Source organism: Trichomonas vaginalis, chromosome III (genome assembly GCF_026262505.1).
Source record: "Trichomonas vaginalis G3 chromosome III, whole genome shotgun sequence".
NCBI lineage: Eukaryota > Parabasalia > Trichomonadida > Trichomonadidae > Trichomonas > Trichomonas vaginalis.
The window spans coordinates 21,975,551-21,992,154 of record NC_067205.1 but is presented as its reverse complement, the minus strand read 5'-3'; the positions used below and the strand labels follow the sequence as shown (position 1 = coordinate 21,992,154).

The following is a 16,604-nucleotide window of genomic DNA, read 5'->3' as shown; positions in this document are numbered from 1 at the left end:
ATACTACAAAAGTAATTAAATTATTTAATAATATGTGGTGAATAAATAAAGATTTAACAGTGATAAGAAATATTTTTGAAAAGTAAGATGATGAAATTTAACAACATTGTTTGAGTTTGTTTGCAGTTATTTTCAAGTTGTTTGTATCATTTGGTGAGCGGCTTGTGAGCGCTGCTGCAATACTGTCGAAAAGTTCTTCAATTCCCTCTCCTGTAACTGCAGATGTATAATGAAGAGTGACCTCATTGTCTTGGCTCCATTTCTGTGCATTATCATCATGATAATCACTTTCTTTTAAGTCAATCTTATTTCCAACTAGAAAGATAACAGGATTAGAATTGGTATCTTTTGCAAGGTTGAACCAGTTGTCGAGATGATCGAAACTGGCTTTATCATCTACACTAAATACTATTATTGCAATTTTTGCATCACGTAAATAGTGAGGAGTTAATGACCGATATTCTTCTTGACCAGCAGTATCCCAAAGTGCAGCATTTATGGATTTACCATCATATTCGAGAGTGATTTTATTTTGTGTTGAATTAACTGTTGAAACTGTTTCTTCGTATTGGCCAGTTACCTTAAATTTCAAAATTGATGTTTTTCCTACAGTTGAATCACCAAGAAACACGATTTTAGCACAGTCAGCTGATATATTCAGCATATTTTTTATGTTCTTTGCCGCCCAATAAAAATTCCACCAGAACAAAATTTTAAATAAACTGCAAAAAAATGTTTTGGAAATCACAGCTATTAATATTATATCTGATGAATCGAAAACGATAGAAAAATTCAAAAAATTGAGAAACGAAAGAAAATTTTTTCCAGAAAAATTTCACCGAAAAAAGTGAGTCAAATATGTTCCAATTAATGTATAATATATGTGAAAACATCAATCACGTCATGGATTGGCTTCGGCATGCAATGGATACTAATTCTAAACTTGTCATCTTTTTGAAAATGAGATTGATCATGTAAATGGCTTTAATCGTTCTCTAACAGTCAAATAGAATTATACTAATGATGTCCCAAGTTAATTTACATCAATAGCTTCAGTAGACGAAATTATAGAACCATTTATAAAAAAGTTACATCATCTATCACAATAACTTTACGACAGCAACATACAACACGTATGCTGCTCCAAACAATAACGAATAAGTTGTTAAATTCCAAAAAAATTGTATTTAAATGTTTATTCTTTGACTGTATCATTTCTTTGTTTATTCAACGCATATTTTTAAGGGTGCACCCGTATGTACGTTTATTTGAGAGGAGGATTACCCTCTCAATTTTGAGGGATTCGTTAGTTTATTTTCTCGATGAATATGCAATAAAATTTGATTTTTACCTTATCAATATACTTCATATAATATACACATGTTCATGTAAAAACTTTTTTCCAAAATCCTCAGGAATTAAGGGATTTTTGAATTTTAAGAATTTTTTTCGAATTTTTTCGAAAAAAAAATATTTTCAGAACAGCCTTAACGGCTAAGATTTAGGAACAATGTTAAGTATCAAAAAGAAAGGAGCTCTGATATAGACAACATATATCGTTGAAGGTTGAAAAAATCTCTAATATTTGAGCCCAAAATTTCAAATTTTAATTTTTTGAAAAAAGAGGCCACCTGTATGTACGTTTATTTGAGAGGAGGAGGATTATATTTTTGAAAGGGTGAAACATTATGAATATGTTAATTATATAATAATATGTATTATTATAAAAAAGAAAAAATAAAGCACGTTAAAATTTTTCTTTCTTGATTTTTTACAAAATCTACTTAGAATTATGCAAAATATGACTAAATAATTATAAATTTCAAGTTAAATTTTAATTTTGATAAATAATTTAAATTTCAAAATATCAAGTTCAGTTCGACTATGTATGTAGTAATTCCTCAATAAAGTGCCAAAACCCTATTAAAATATATGAACATTTTCAACATTTTAATGTTTTTATTTAAAAATTTGTTGGAATATGAGCTTCAAACAATTATTATGTAAATAAAAATAATTAAATATATGTATTTATTCGTATTACAACCGTAGTAAGTCGATTCTTCCTTTCTTCTACTGAGTTTTGAATTTGATTTCGAATTGTAAAGAGATTCAAAGGGAAAATACTAGCGGATAAAAACTACCTCCATGAAAGGGTCATAATGGAGTCAAGTTGTATTTGTTGATATTTTTTGCTTTTCGAGCCTAAATAGGTAGCCAAGATAATGCCTAAAAATAAGGTTCTAAATTCTGAAGTTTACATGATCCTCTCGTGTGCACCCTTAAACGTTTTAAATCATTTTGTAGTAAAGAGATTATGAGAATTAAGATTTTTTGGAAATCGAAACAATTTATTCGAACAGAAAGATTTTAAGGAATTTGGATAGTCATCAACAGCTAATTATTCATGAATTTTATTAAAATAATGATACTTTTTTATTTTTTATCTTGAATTTGGAATTTTTTTACAAAAATAAAACGAAGAATTTAATATTGAGTACATTCTATTATCAATTTTGAATTGAATTTTTTAAAAAAACAATAATTACAGTACTGCTGAACTTTTTTTGAAAAAAATTATTTTGAATTCAATCAAAACTTCAACACTTGTAGTGCGCCAGATAATAAGTACTTGCATAATTTATTTCATTTTATAGGAGATTTATTTCTTTGTCGTAAAATGAAAATGAAAACCAAATTAGCATCTTAATCTCTGTCCCGATTAAATATTAATATAATAATAAGGTGAAACAGTTGAGAATTCAGATGCATTCAATTTACCTCTCACAATATGATTGAAAGAGAATAAATAGTAAACTATTCAAAAATTAAATCTCTAACAAAATTGTATGAGGCAATCGATCAGTAATTACTTGAACCATTTGTACAAACGAATTTATGATTTGATCTCTCTAAATTAAAGTTTTCAATGGTCCCACAAATATTTCAACAAAAATTTTTCAATTGAAATAAATAGCAAATTTGCAAATTTATTTCCTTGGATTATTAATACCTGAACCGAAATTTACCTGTAGGATAATTACCAGGCCAAAAAAATTCAAAAAACATATAAAATATATTTTTCCTTTTGATACCATCTCATTATATATTGAGAAATTTAAATTTTATAAAACGGTTATTGTAAAGATTATATTAATATATGAATATCACAACCGAAAGCCAGTTCCTCGAATCTATTGGTGTTATGTATCAAGATTTAATTACACACCTCAGTCGAGGAGTTATTTACCAAGTTTACTCACCTAATTACAAGATGAGTTTTGCCCTTAAAACGATTCCAGAGGACATGCTTTCTGAGTCAGAATTGCGTTGCTTGGAAGCTATCGATGATCCAAATATTGTTAGTCTATATCAAATCTATAAGTTTCAAGGCTTTAGTTATTTAATGATGGAATATTGCCCTAAAGATTTAGACACATTGCTCAAAGAAAAACGTTCGATACGCGGTGAAGAGTTATGCAATATGTTATTTAATGTTACAAGATGCGTTAGAGCATGTCACGATAATGGTATTGCACATTGCGATATTAAACCATCGAATTTCCTCGTAGACAAATATAACCGAGTGAAAATTAATGACTTTAGCAAATCTGTGATTCTTACAGACCCACCATTAACTTCACAACGCGAAGGCACAAAATTATATCAAGCACCAGAAATATTTTCCGAAAAAGAGTATAATCCTGTGAAAGCTGATATCTGGTCACTTGGTGTCCTCATGTTTTACATGACAACTAACACATATCCATTTCAAGCAGATGATCCTTACACAACAATAGAAAAAATTCAGAGCGGAATTTATAATGAAAATAAGATCTCAGATCCACAACTACGCTTCGTAATTAGGAAATGTTTAGATATAGACCCCAATAGTAGACCAGATGCATTAGATCTTTTGCAAATGCCATATTTCATGAACGCTATTACCAAATCAACAGATAAAATAGGAAATAACTCAGCACGTGCTCACAATTTAATAGTTAAACCGAAAATACAGAAAGGAAAAATTAATATTAGTCTCCAGAATCAAGCTGCGTTAATTACAAACAAAGCTAACAAGATACATATTAATTGCATTACTAAGTAATTATATTTGTTTTTTATATTGTTTATTTTTTTACGTTACTTTATTATTTTTTTGTAATAAATATTCTTTATATCATAGAAGATATGAGTAATTATAAATTTTTGAATTTTCTAAATCTAACGGTGAAGATAATAAAGCGATCGAATTTTTTCCGTCGTTGTTTCTCCCTTATATCGTTTGACATTATTCTCTGTTTGAATATCTATGATTACATGCAAGTTGTCCAAAGTTTTTAACTGAAATCAAATTGATGATCCAAATTTATCCGTTGATTAACAATCATAATTAGCATTTTTTGCATACTTATAGTATAATATGCAAATCCTATTTGTTAATTAGTGTTTGTTTCAATTAATAACAAACCACAAAGTTTATGATTCGATTATGCAGGATTGAGTGGCTGAATCATGAAATCCATTGTAAGCAATATTGAGCTAGCATATATTTGAAAGCTCAAAAACGACATTTAATGTTTTGATCATAAAAATATGCAAAATCACATGTACAATGATGCAAAACGTCATTGTATCTATTAATAAATAATACCAGATATAGTATATCCAATAAATAACCAAATTCAGAATATTTTGTTTGCCAATTGCTCAAAATCAATTCATTCTTCTTATCAAAGATTATTTGCATCCTTTATATCATGTTTTCTTTTAATATTTGTAACATTTGGAAGCATATCAATCAGGAGGGAGAAAAAGACGTTTATTTTCATTCAAAAATGAACTTTAGTACCCTTGCCGATGACTTAAATGCAACAGCAGATATCTGCGATGACATCATTACAACAAATCAAAAAGACCAACTCGATGCTTTAAAAAAGACAATTCAGACACTCAAAAATATAATCGAGCAAAAAGATAAATTAATTTCAACTCTCAAAGGAAATATAGACATTATTGAGCAAAATACAAATAATTTCATGTCAGAGCTACTCGAAAATTCGAAAGATGAAGAAAGAAACGAATTATTAAACAATTTACTTGAAGAGCCAGATTATAATGTTAAGTATTCTTCATTATATCAGCTTCTTAATATTGATTACGCATGCTCTAAAAAAGATAAAGATGTGATTTCAAGACTTCGTTCACAATTATTTGGTCATGCTCTTCTTCTTGTTCGTATTAGCACTCATTCTGAATACCGTAATCTCTTATTGATGGATGATTATCAAGAAAATGAAGAAATTACTGCCCAAACAAAAGATATTTTATTTGAGATGGCTCAGAGAACTGAGAGTCTTGTATCAAAAGTTTCTGATGAAGAAGTGGAGGCTCTTCCATATGGATCAATTGCAAATGTTCTTGGTTGCGAAATTAACTTGGAAGAAAGAGCTGAAGTCATGAAAGAACTTTTGGCTACAGATACACTGGATCCAAATGAGTTAAAAGATATGCTTTTGCAAGAGACTGTAATTACATCTATATTAACAAATTACTCAAATAAAATTATTGAAACAATGGAAGAACTCGAAGAAGCCAAGAAAGATCAACTTATTGGATTCAAGAATAGAGATACAGAAGTTAAAGATATACTAGAACCAGTTTATCTCAAACTTTGTAAAGCATTTGGCCAAAACAACATGGAATTTTCTTTTGACTCGTTTATTGATAAGAGTGAGCAACTTGCAGATAATCTCATTTTAGCTCGGGAACGAACAGGTATAGATAATGGTCTTTTCACAGATTACGTAGATTTAACTGACCGTGCAATCTATAAATTAAGCAAAAAATTGAAAGAAACACAAACGATACTTAAGAGACAAACTAGTAACTTGTCTAAATGCGGAAATGAAGGAGTTTGGCAAAAATGGGCTCGAAGCCTGTATGCAGGATTGATGGGTTTTGAGAATAATCCGGCGAATGATATCGATCTTCGAGTGGCAATAGAAGAAGCATGCTTGACATCTGTCGGAAATAGGAAATTAGCAGAAAGATTACAATCTCTCAGAACTCAAAAGCAAATTATTAAGAATCTTCCTGAAATTTCTAAAAGGCCCATGTCTTTCAAAACATTGTTATGTACAACAATGTTTGCAAAAAGAATATCTAAGATATCGGGTCATTCAAAGGCATATTAACGAGTAATGCTTATAAAAAGCCATACTGGTGTAAAAAGCATCAATACATACTATTAATTTAAGCACAGTATTTATATATTCGCTTTATTGTATGAATTATTAAATTATCAAGTTTTTTCTTAATTTGGTTTTATAATCTATGATGTTTATGAGAAATTCTATATGAACCTTCCTTGTAAATACTTAGATCTAAACAAAGCAGATAGAAATAATTTTTCATTGGATTAAAGAATTGGTTAGTATTCACATTAATCATATGATTTGCACGTAACAAAACTTTCTATAGTAAGGATGAAGGCAATTCTATTTTTCATGGAATTGAAAAAATCAGGAAATTCTTGGTAGGTCCAATGGATGGGAATGTGCTCATTTCACTCAACACAAGCAAGCGATAAGTACAGTCAGTATCTCAAACAAGGAAATCCTTATCGAATTTTAATTTCATTGCTAATTTTTTTTCTAAAGTTTGATTTTTTTCATTCAAAACTTCGTCTCGTAAATCAACGATCAATGATAAGGAATAATCAATATGTCAATAATCCTGCCACATATCTTTTACAAAATGTAAAAGGGAAAAAAACGTAATTTTTTGATTGAAAAGAAAAAAATGTTTTTTATTTGAAACCGTTTTTATAATTGAAATGAGCTGGCTCTCTGAACTCGATCAGTTGATTGAGAAGCTAAAGAGGTGTGAATACCCAACTGAAGGCGAAGTTCAGGTTCTTTGCCAGAAGGCGATAGAGGTATTAGCAGATGAACCTACGGTGAAATTTGTTCCTGCGCCTGTAACAGTATGTGGTGATATTCATGGCCAGTTCTATGATCTGCGCGAGCTCTTCTTTGTTGGTGGTCACCCTCCAGAAACCAACTACCTCTTTATGGGAGATTATGTCGATAGAGGCTTTTATTCTTTGGAAACATTCCTTCTTCTTCTTGCTCTTAAAGTTCGCTACCCAAGTCGTATGACACTCCTTCGTGGAAATCACGAATCAAGACAGACAACACAGGCCTACGGTTTTTACGATGAATGCCTTAGAAAATACGGAAATCCAAACGTTTGGAAATTATGCACTGATGTATTTGACTGCCTTACACTCTCAGCGGTCGTTGAAAACAAACTCTTCTGCGTCCATGGAGGTCTATCGCCTGCAATTAGCTCTCTCGATCAGCTTAAATTACTCGAACGTCGCCAAGAAATTCCTCATACAGGACCAATATCAGATCTTCTTTGGAGTGATCCTGAAGAGATTGAAGGATTTACAATCTCTCCAAGAGGCGCTGGTTATATATTCGGACCTGATGTTGTTAGCCAGTTCAATCACTTAAATAATTTGGAACTTATAGCACGTTCCCATCAGTTAGTTATGGAAGGATTTAAGATGATGTTCGATCAGCAACTCGTTACAGTCTGGAGTGCTCCTAACTACTGTTACAGAAGTGGTAATGTGGCCTCAGTCCTCGAATGCGATGATACAATGAATAAGAGCTTCAAGATTTTCGATGCTGCTCCACAAAGCGAACAAGGCGGAGTTCCTGAGCGTACTCTTCCTGACTATTTCCTCTAATCTATTTAATAACTCTATACAAGGTTCATGAATTAAATATATGAAGTTTTTTATTTTGAAATTGAAAAAAAGTTATTTTTACACTTAATATATGTTTTGTATGGATACTACGTATTATATGAGTATTACTCTATTGATCATTTTTCGTTATTTTTTGAGATTATCAACTGACCAAATTAATAGTTTTTTGTATTTAAGTCAAAAGACAATGGCACTCAGTTATTTGTCTCAAATATTTATATCTATCATTCCTCTCAAAACAAATTATTGATCAAAATCTGAAAAATATTGAAAATTATTATTGCAATATCCAGGTTTAATATTATAAGAAATGCTTTAAATAAAGAATGTGTGTTTGATTCATTGATTAAAGACAGTTTCAAAAATAATTGAGATCATAATCATTCAGGTTATAGCACTTGACAACTAAATCAAAAGATATATGTAATATATTGATACAGTTAGAACTAATCATATTATAAAATCTAATAACTATGAATGAGATATGCAATTTCTTAGCAAATCATTTATTAATGCTTGGATATTCTTAATCTTGCTTACCACTGCAAGCAAATTCTTTGTTTCATAAACAATTATTTCTCAAATCAATAGTTTAGATGAAACTAAATTAGGAATTAGGTGTTTATTTCACAATACTTCATGAACGAGGTGATAATCCAGCAATTAATATAGTATGTCTAAACTAAACATAAGGTTTAGCAATTCTTGAATGGAGTTTCGAAAAATTTGACATTTTGTCAACCATTCAAATCTGATCAAGTTATTTTCTAATGAATAATTATTTTTGAAGTATCAAAGAATATATATCTGATTTCTTTTCGAACGGTTATTGTAAATTTTTGTAAATCTTTCAAATATTTATAAATGGATATAAAGCAGTTTGCTATTAATCTTACATTTGCAATTATAGGCTTAGCATTGACCTTCGGTCTTGTAGGTCTCACAGTCTTCATGTCTCATTGGTATAGCCTTGTAAACGATCAATTAATCGAAGAAACACTCGGAAAATCATGGAAGAACGTTGGCTTATTTGCATCAATTTTCTTAACATTATCAGTCGTCACAGCCGTCCTTTCTTTCTCATTCGAATGGACAATTATTTTCTTAGGTATTTCAGGCGTGCTGCAAATACCTGCGTTTATATTGGTTTGCATCATCATTTCCTATACAACTAAAAATGAATCAGTTAAGAAAACATTCTTACAGAAATTCGAAAACGCAACGAATTATAAGGATTATGCAGGCGCCTGGGACTGCCTAGGATTGCGAGAAACTGGAACATGCAATGATCCTAATAATAAATGTTGCGATCCAAGAATTGACAACCTCGTTTACCACATCACAACTGCTTGCAAGAACTGGCTCATTGTTTTCGTTGTAATTTGGGTTGTTTCATTAATATTACTTGTTCCAATGATCATCTTCTTCTGTGAAACAGGTCACAAGGATTCTGAAAATTAAATGCTTTGAAATTTTATTTAATAAATATCTAGGTTTTTCATATATATTTATCTTTTTAAGTTTCGGCTGTTAAAATTGCCTAGTTTCGTTGAAATCATTGATTTCGGGAATTCTAATACAATTGGAGCTAGGTTTTAATTTTTTGTGATCCATTTTCAAGAGTTTTTTCAACAGGAATTGGTTACATTACTTAAAGTATATTTTGAATTCATATCTACGAATATTTCAATGTCATTGAGCAAACCCGATTAAGCAATAACAATAGAACAATAAATAAATATCCTCAAATTCTTCAATGTCGCTCAACAAGCAAAAATTATAAAAATAATCTTCAAAAAATAAACCATATTCATAATAAATCGTTGTAATAATTCTTAATAGAGACTTTTTGTTATCGTTCATTTATACTGGAAGTGAGAAATCTAAGGTTAAAAAGAAGAAAAATTTATACAATTCGGAAAAAATTGAAAAAAATTTGAGACGTTAGTAGTATATGAGTGCGGGTTGTGTGACTTTTTTTGTAACATCTATATATAGACGATGCATTAAAATATTTATATACTAAACACATTAAAAAATTAACATTAATTTTAAAATAATTTATTTTTTTATCTTTTATAAAAGAAGCTATATATAGATGATGTCAGATATTCCGCGATTAATTAAACATTGTTTAAATCCTGAATGGGTTAAACTTCAATTTAAAAATGAAGATTGTGAATTATTAAATGAATATGAAAGCCAAAATAAGCTAATGAGGTATAAATATAATGATAAAGAATATTTAATTTCATGGAATCAATGGAGTCATAATCAAAGACCTCATAAACGAGAAGAAGAAATTGAAAATAATGAAATGGAAATCATTGATGACATTCAAGAGGATGGAATTCCTAAATTTTGTAGAAAAACCTTTAGGACTAAGTTAGGAGCATATAAACGTAGAGTATTAAATCCTGAATATCTTAAACATCAATTTAAAAAGGAAGACTGTGAATTATTAAACGCTAATGAATATGAAAATGCTAAATCAAAACTGAGATATAAATATATTGGAAGTGATGAAAGGTGTAAAGATAAAGATAAAGTTTATTCAGTTTCATATAATAACTGGCACACGTTAGGGATAAGAAAACATTTAGGAGATTATGGGAAATGTTCTGAATTCTTCAAATCTAGTATATACGAGAGAGTAAAAGAAATCAGATATAATTATCATTCATGAATGAAAAATAAACTTTAAAAATTCATGTCTTACATTTTTTGAATAATTTATTTTTTTAATTCGTATGAAAATGAGTGGATCAAGATTCGTAACCGTCAATCAATTAATGGATGTTCTTTCACCAATTCTTGAAAATGTTAAACAAGTAGATGTTTATTTCGATGATTATGTAGAAAGTATATATTATAAAGGTAAGTTTAATATTAAACCTATTGCTTTTGCATTTGATAATAAATTAATTGAAAATGCAAAAATTTGGGAATTAATTCCAGATATTGAATTTATAACAAATATTAATGATAAATGGTTTAAACGAATTCCAACCACAAAAGTTCTTTGTAAATTAATGATCAAAACTGAGGAAAAAGAATTTAACGGGTTTAAATATCATCCAAATAAAGTTTCAGAACTAGAAAATGAAAAACTTCAGAAAAAATTAAACGATAGACTTTCAAATGATCGTATTGAAAAAATAAATAAACTAGCAGAAGTTGCATTTAATAATGAAATATTTGATGAATATAACCTTGAACTCAGTGATGGACTTTAAGTCCTGGGCACTTTGTGCCTTGAGCTTTAAGGACCCGGGCTCAACGAGTCATGATTTATGAAATCAATAATTTGATTTATTCGCTCTTCAATAATTTCTATTCTTTTTGTTAAATCATCAATTTTCATTAATGAGGTGATTCTTGATTGAGGAATAGATTTTAAACTAACAACACCTTTTATTTTTGAAATTTTGAATCCATGACCCTCCGGGTCTTGGACTCTGTCCTCAACTTTAAACATTTTATTCAATTTACATGTTGTCAATTCTTCAAATAATTTTTATTATTAGCATAATAGTCATTAAATTCATCAACAGATGAAAAAATTTTTATTTCAGTAATTGGTTTAACAACGTTTATTTTTTGTTGAACATTTTCACTTTCATTTATTTCTTCCTCCTCTGTTTCATTTATTTTTAAAATCGGTTCATTTATCATTAAATAAAAAATTAGAATATAAGTGATGAAATATATTTTTTAATTAATATTAAATCAGAGATGGCGGCAGGATTCTTTAAAAAATTATGGGAAGGAATTAAGAAAGCTGCAAGTTGGGTTCATCAAAAGATTATTAAACCCGTTGCAAACTTTTTGGCACCAGTAGCGAAAACGGCAGGAACTATCATAGGAGGAGTATTAGGTGCTAAAGCAGGTAATCCGGCGATGGGAGCACAAGCAGGTAACGCAGTTGGTGGAATTGCTGAAGGAATACTTAATAAAATAGGGGGTAGATAGTGGAAAAATAAATAAATATTATTTTTATCTTAGTATCGGTTGTAGTCGACGATAAACCTTATCTCCTTTATTTAATACTTCCCTTACCGGAACATTAGGTGCTATTTGTTCAGCAACGTCACTAATTGCTTCTTTATTCTTAAATATCCAATTTGCTCCTTTCTTAATCCCTTCCCAAACTTTATGCGCTCCTCTTTTTACTTTATCCCACAGTTTCTTAAAGAATCCTGCAGCCATAGTTGATTATTTCATTAAAATTAAAAATTCATTTTCATCTTTTAATTTTGATTTTTTATTTAATAATAAATGACGACTAACTATTTAGTGCCAAACACTAAACCGATTAATGGAAATGTATTTCATTCATTCGAAAAGATAAATGAAATATTCGCAAAGAATGATGGAAGAAGATATTATAGAGAACTTGAAAGTTCATGCTATGACTCTGATGCTCCATATTTTGATGATAAACAAACTCATTTAAGAATTACAAATCCGGCTCATGATGTGAACCAATTAGGTGACACATATATTAAACGCAAAGTTAAAGCAACTCTAGTTTCAAATAAAGCTTTCACATGTGATGCCGCTTTTAAATGCATGCGTTTATTCGTTGGTTATAAATCATCAAATCAAAGCTTTAAGCAATTAGAAGTAGAAACCGAAAGAGGTGATGCTGGTTATCTTCAGATGGATTGCGCCCGTGAATCTTTCGCATTTGCAACATATAAACCAAAATCAGAAAGGAAAGTTAAAAAGTTTGTTCATTCGTTATATAATAATGTTCAAAAATATGATAACTCAGTATGTGGTAAATATATTGACCCTTCAGAAGTTTTCAAGAAAGCAAATGAAGAAGTTGATGTCGCTTTTGATATGATTATTCCGGTAAATGATTTGTTAGCATTTCAGGCGTTCGATGATTATCCTAAATCATTTGGTGAAATCATTCTTAAATATTATGTTTTCAGGGATACTTTAGTATTTTGTCAGGTTGACCCGTTAAGAGTTGCTGATTTACAAAATTACGTTTATGAAAAGATAACTGATGAAAATTATGAAAAGATTATGAATCATGTTTATAAATATGATCGTAAATTCCAACAAATCGGACTTCCTGCCAAATTAATTACAAGCTTAGCCGCTACATCTGCTGACGCAACAGTTGAAGACGTTATTATTTCATGCACAAAGATGGAAGTTTTAGAGGATAAATGCATTACACCAGGATACGGTTTAATTGAAGAATCAGTTAAAGCAATACCACGTTTATTTAGTAAGGAAGATCCATTCATGATTCCAGCTCAACATATTGACGTTCGTTCACTAAATGGAGGTTGCATCACTCCTGAAGGTATTAGCTCAGATTTCTCATACGCTCTTCATAATGTTACAGATGTTGTGTTAACATTTCCGAAGAATGCAATGCAAAGAACGGTTTTAGAAAATCCAATGCTTCGAGGTCTTCAGGTCACTATAGATTCCAGAAACTTCCCCGATCAAGCGATGACCACAGTGGGTGACATATTCTTTACACGTATGCTTCAAGCTTCTGATTTAGATGGAGTGAATGAATGCACAGAAGAATACGAGGACTCATTAACTAGACCACTGAATGATGATGATGGCACACCATTAGCTAGAACATGGAAAGACCAAACTTCATTCTTATGCACTATTCCAGTTCAACGTGATGGAGCGGGTATATTCTTTGATGGATTAGAAACTTTCAACTCACAAGTTACAGTACAAGTGAAAGCTTATCCAATCATTCAGGGTGAAAATGACACTTACTGTTCAAAAGTGACAAATCCTCCTCAGGTTTGGTTTACTAGGACTACATATTGGACATGGACACCGGATGAAGGTTTGAAATATCATCCAACAGGTACACCACCGCAGCATATAGAAGTTCATATGATGAAATATTGATGAATAGAAATGTTTAAAATTATAAATTTATTTTTGATTAAATGGATTTAAATTCATCCACCCCTTATGAAGAATTAGCAGGAGTATATAATACATACGTAGATGATATGATTAATGAAGCATTGAGTGATAATAGAAATGCTCTATCTAAGGAAAAATTAATGAAAATTCCATATTCTGAATGTTACTTAAATTCAATCACTGCAGCAATTGGTAAACAAAATAAAGGTAAAACATTAACGATATTAAAACAAATTATCATTATTGCTAACACTTCACCCTATTCACATGTGTTAATTTATATCAACCGTTCAGGTTCACCTTCAGATGATACATTTGAATCTTTAAAGCATTTAATCAAAATTCCAATTATTTATTTATCACAAGAAGAAGCAGAAGATTATTTAAAAAACTTTGTAATGTATAAAGAATTATATAATACAATCAAGAAGCAAGGATTAGAGGATAAAATTATTGATAAACAACGGGATGAATTATTTGAAACACTTTCTATTTCAAATTTTGATAGAGAATTTTTGCATTCACTCATTTTTCTAGATGATGCGGTGAAATCAAAACTAATAACTAATGAGAAATCATATTTTAATCAATTATTAACTCAATGTCGACACATTCAGTGTTCATTCTTCATGGCTGTTCAATACTTTAAAGCATTAAGCACAAACATTAAATCAAACCTGTCCACTGTTTTTTCGTTTACATTCATTAATTCAGTGGTTTTTAGTCGTCAACAGTTGAACGTTATGCTTTATCAAGTGAATTTACCAATGAGCATTAATGAACTTTACACACAATATCAACAATTAGGAGAACATGGAAAAATAATAGTTGATTTAAATAAAGGTTCCATTAAATTCGAATAACTTTTTATAATTAATTTTTATTTTTTATTTATAATTAAACATGACAGAAATTGCAAATCTTCTACAGGTTCCATTAAAACAAGGAACAAACAAAAAGGGTGCATATAATAGAACTATGAAAGTTCCAGACGGAATGAAAGAATTAGTCCACATTGTTGCCGGTCTTCAAAAGGATGTTAAACAAATGAGAAACGTTTTAACATTACCAGAAGCTCAAGCATATGCCAAACGTCACGGACCAAATTGGGAAGCACACGAAGCAGACATTACGGGTCCAAATGGAAAACCTGATGGAATAAATGAAGTTTTCGTTACTGATGGTCAAGGAAATATTAAAGTCATAAATGGGTATAAATTAACAATGACGGATTATCCTAAACGTAAAGCATATAATGAACATTATCCTATGCAATTTGATGAAAATGGAAAAGCTGTTAAACAATACATTGGAGAAGGTGAAAATGGTCCAATTAATTCATACCGTCATAATCCATATTCTTACTTCAATGAAGAATTAAATGCTATTGAAGAGGGACCGGATGGATTACCACGATATTCTAACCAGTTTGATGGTCAATATGCAAATTTAAGACCTGAAATTCCAGCTAAGAAATTCTTTAAAGTTGCTTTATTCGATCCAGTTTTCGCAAATGTTAAAGATGAACTTAAACAGCAATTCCAACCAATTATAGTAGCAAGAATTGCATCAGGTGCTTTATCTCAAGCATTCAAAGATTTAATTAAGAAACCATTATATCAGCAACGAGGTTTAACTTATGATTTAGTTAAGGAATCAGATAAAAGAAAATTTGAGAAATCAGATGATTATAAGAATGCAATTAATGAATATATTCGGTCTATTAATTTCGATGAAAATGCTAAAAATCAACTTCATGAACAAATACAGGAAATAATAGATTCAAAAGTTCCAGCAAAATAAAAGTTTAAATATATTTTTTTATTCGAATATAAATGAGAAGACGTTTCACTAGTCAAAAGAACACTAACGCAAAAGCAGAGATTACGGTTGGTTATAACGTAAATGATGATAAATCACGAATTATTCAAAATGTTAAAGTTAATGTTAGTCCTGAATTAACAAGGTCAGCAACTCAACCAAATTTATTAACTCGTGACTTACCGAAGAATGAGGAGAATGAAGAAAACCATGAGAATGGAGACCCAATCATTTTATCTGAACCTGGTAAAGAACCTGTTGAAATTCCCACTTATCCAACATACCCCCACCTCTTTCATCAAACATCGAGAACCCAGGAATCTACGATTACAGTCGCAATGCGCCATATAAAATAGACATTAATTCTGAATTAATGAAAATTTACCGTGATATCATAACTGATAATTATGATTCAATAATAAATTTAATTGACCAATCCGGTTTAATTATTTTACCTTATGAATCATTAATTCACATTATCGCCATTCTTTGTGATGTTCAAGATTCAGACGTGAAGATTCAATTTTTCATAGATGATGAGGTTTCATGCTGCGGAACAGTTGCAAAAATAAATCCTATAAAGGATATTAGCACAATTAAGATATCAAAGAACGGAACAACAACTGAACTTCATTTAACATATAATGATATTTATAATAAAATAGTTGATGAATATAAAATATCACTTGAAAAATTCTTTGTTAAGGCTATTTAATATTCAAGCATTAACATTATCGAATAATAATCCTTTGAATCATAATCGATAATAATTGACCTTTCACCAGTTTCTATCGTTTGTTTTATTTCTTTTTGTTCCCCACTATCCGGATCGGTCATTGTAATTGTTTTTGTTATAGTATCAGCTTTATCTTTAACTTCAATCTTTTTTCCATCGGGATATTTAAACCAAAATTCCAAAAATTCGATATTGTCAATCTGTTCATATTTTAATCTATCAATTACATTTTTAATACCATCTGAAAATCTTATGAAATGGTCATTATATGGGTTTGATTGAACTAAATTTGAATGAAGTGAAATATAACCTGATGATGAATATGACATCGACTCATAT

General features: G+C 29.9%; 7 protein-coding genes across 7 annotated transcripts, besides 2 other annotated features; 6 read left to right on the top strand and 1 right to left on the bottom strand.

Moving 5' to 3' along the window:
* Positions 1–97: 97 nt before the first annotated feature.
* Positions 98–664, bottom strand: TVAGG3_0741630 (small Rab GTPase RabX9; the record flags this gene model as incomplete). The annotated part of the gene is made up of 1 exon (XM_001308527.1): positions 98–664. The coding sequence occupies one exon, from the start codon at positions 662–664 to the stop codon at positions 98–100; it is 567 nt and encodes a 188-aa protein (XP_001308528.1).
* A 580-nt stretch (positions 665–1,244) lies between these two features.
* Positions 1,245–2,282: a mobile genetic element.
* Positions 2,283–3,049: 767 nt separating this feature from the next.
* Positions 3,050–4,189, top strand: TVAGG3_0741610 (protein serine/threonine kinase protein; the record flags this gene model as incomplete). The annotated part of the gene is made up of 1 exon (XM_001308526.1): positions 3,161–4,108. The coding sequence occupies one exon, from the start codon at positions 3,161–3,163 to the stop codon at positions 4,106–4,108; it is 948 nt and encodes a 315-aa protein (XP_001308527.1).
* A 649-nt stretch (positions 4,190–4,838) lies between these two features.
* On the top strand, positions 4,839–6,463 carry TVAGG3_0741600 (uncharacterized protein; the record flags this gene model as incomplete). The annotated part of the gene is made up of 1 exon (XM_001308525.1): positions 4,839–6,197. The coding sequence occupies one exon, from the start codon at positions 4,839–4,841 to the stop codon at positions 6,195–6,197; it is 1,359 nt and encodes a 452-aa protein (XP_001308526.1).
* Positions 6,464–6,835: 372 nt separating this feature from the next.
* On the top strand, positions 6,836–7,823 carry TVAGG3_0741590 (serine/threonine-protein phosphatase PPA2A-related family; the record flags this gene model as incomplete). The annotated part of the gene is made up of 1 exon (XM_001308524.2): positions 6,839–7,762. The coding sequence occupies one exon, from the start codon at positions 6,839–6,841 to the stop codon at positions 7,760–7,762; it is 924 nt and encodes a 307-aa protein (XP_001308525.1).
* Positions 7,824–8,647: 824 nt separating this feature from the next.
* Positions 8,648–9,795, top strand: TVAGG3_0741580 (uncharacterized protein; the record flags this gene model as incomplete). The annotated part of the gene is made up of 1 exon (XM_001308523.2): positions 8,648–9,244. One exon carries the CDS (start codon positions 8,648–8,650, stop codon positions 9,242–9,244), a length of 597 nt encoding a protein of 198 aa, XP_001308524.1.
* A 780-nt stretch (positions 9,796–10,575) lies between these two features.
* TVAGG3_0741570 (protein of unknown function, DUF4108 family) lies at positions 10,576–11,019 on the top strand (the record flags this gene model as incomplete). Its single annotated transcript, XM_001308522.1, has 1 exon — positions 10,576–11,019. The coding sequence occupies one exon, from the start codon at positions 10,576–10,578 to the stop codon at positions 11,017–11,019; it is 444 nt and encodes a 147-aa protein (XP_001308523.1).
* A 2,107-nt stretch (positions 11,020–13,126) lies between these two features.
* Positions 13,127–16,604: part of a mobile genetic element that runs on past the window's edge.
* On the top strand, positions 14,612–15,511 carry TVAGG3_0741560 (uncharacterized protein; the record flags this gene model as incomplete). Its single annotated transcript, XM_051244899.1, has 1 exon — positions 14,612–15,511. One exon carries the CDS (start codon positions 14,612–14,614, stop codon positions 15,509–15,511), a length of 900 nt encoding a protein of 299 aa, XP_051091486.1.